Source organism: Fragaria vesca, linkage group LG4 (genome assembly GCF_000184155.1).
Source record: "Fragaria vesca subsp. vesca linkage group LG4, FraVesHawaii_1.0, whole genome shotgun sequence".
Classification (NCBI taxonomy): Eukaryota; Viridiplantae; Streptophyta; class Magnoliopsida; order Rosales; family Rosaceae; genus Fragaria; species Fragaria vesca.
The window spans coordinates 16,158,722-16,160,569 of record NC_020494.1 but is presented as its reverse complement, the minus strand read 5'-3'; the positions used below and the strand labels follow the sequence as shown (position 1 = coordinate 16,160,569).

The following is a 1,848-nucleotide window of genomic DNA, read 5'->3' as shown; positions in this document are numbered from 1 at the left end:
CAGAGAGTGAGCCATTTGTAAAGTAAGGCCAAACTTGTCTTCCATGTTCATAGTCTCAGGTACAACTCCATCTTCAAGCTTCCATTCAAAACAGTTGAGAACTGAACCCAACATCAATGGCAACATTCTCATAGCCAATGGCATACCCGGACATATTCTCCTCCCACCACCAAAGGGAATAAGCTCAAAGTTTCTTCCTAAAACATCGATTTCGGACCCCAAAAATCTTTCCGGCATAAACAAGTTTGGATTGTCCCAAACACTGGAATCTCTGCCTACTGCCCAAGCATTGATCAGAACTTGTGCACCCTTAGGAATAATGTACCCTCCGATTTCTGCTTCTGCACCGGCTTTACGTGGAAGTAGCAATGGCACTGTTGGGTGCATCCGGAATGTTCTTTGATTACTGCTTGCAAGTAAGGAAGTCGAGCAATGTCCGATTCCTCGATTGGTTTTCCTTTCCCAATTACTTGGTCTAGCTCCGCTTGAGCTTTTACAAGTTTCTCTGGACTGTGGAGAAGCTCGGCCATTGCCCATTCCATTGTGGCTGAAGTTGTATCTGTCCCCGCACTAATCAAGTCCTAATATTTCAGTAAGACAAGAACAATGGGATATTGTAAATCAAAAACTACTTGCAAAGTATTTCATGCACAAATTTGAAAAGGCATTAATTTTTTGGTGAACTATAATAACAATATAAAGATTAAAGAGTAAGAAATAGTTGAAAAATAGAGACTAACCAGAAACAAATTCTCAACTTCGATCTTGTCCATTTCCTCATTCTTCTCTTCACTCATGTTTATAAGAGTATCCAACATATCATTAGTCGAAATATAATCTTGCACTTTTCTGGATTCCAACCTTTGATTGATCATCCCGTCGATGAGGACTATCGTCTTGTGGAAGTGGTTGGTTAACCGTCGCCTTATTCCTTGGGGGTCAAGCTTCCTGAGAAAATGAAAATAGTCCGCAACGTTTGGTTTCCCTATCTCTTCCATGATACCCCAAGTAGTCTCCTTCAACTCCCTAGCCGTCTCGCTACTCGGATTATCTAAATCCACGGAGAAAATAGTCCGGGACATTAGATTGAGCGTGGTTTTGAAAGCAGCCGTTCCGATGTTCACTGCAACACCTTTCTTTTCGCTTTCGCAGATATCAGCAATGAGCTCCTGCACTTTTACCCTTCGGTTGGCTTGGTTTGCATCAAGAACTTTGGGGGAGAACAGTTGCGAGGTACATATTTTGCGAAGGTTTCTCCATCTGTCCGAAACAGGCAGCCACACCATGCTGTACTCGCAGTGGTTATAGGAAGTGACAGCATCAGGGACAGTTCGGTTGCAGAAGACATGGTCGTGGGTTCGGAGGATTTCTTTGGCCAAAGATGCTGATGAAACCACTACTGTGGTTACTTGACCGAGCTGCAAACTGATTATGGGACCGTAGCGTTGAGAAAGCTTGTTCAAAGAGAGATGGGGTTTGTCTCCAAGCTCGAGGAGATTGCCGATTATTGGAAGTGGATTTGGTCCTGGTGGAAGCGTGGCTCTAGGAATTTGTTTGCTTCTTTTTCCAAATAAACGGAAGGCTTGGACTGAGAGTCCGGCAAGGCATAGACATAAGAGTATGCAATTCAAGAACTCCATATCTCTCAAAACAAGGTATCACAAAACTTAATAACCTTCTTCTCTATATATGTTTACCACTAAGCTCGATGGTGCGCATATAGTATTTGTTGCCAAATCAAAGTTCTCTTCCTCTACCTTTCTAAACCCGGCCACTAAGCTTAGAGAGATAATTTTAGGATAATCTATATCAATAAGTGTCTTTGACAAAAACTTCAACATCTTGGTA

At 42.4% G+C, this 1,848-nt stretch overlaps 1 protein-coding gene across 1 annotated transcript; it reads right to left on the bottom strand.

The window, feature by feature from the left end:
- Nucleotides 1-293: 293 nt before the first annotated feature.
- On the bottom strand, nucleotides 294-1,640 carry LOC101311959 (geraniol 8-hydroxylase-like). The gene is made up of 2 exons (XM_004298252.1): nucleotides 741-1,640; nucleotides 294-581 (listed from the first exon to the last, which is right to left on the bottom strand). Exons 1-2 carry the CDS (start codon nucleotides 1,638-1,640, stop codon nucleotides 294-296), a joined length of 1,188 nt encoding a protein of 395 aa, XP_004298300.1.
- Between the last annotated feature and the right edge of the window lie 208 nt (nucleotides 1,641-1,848).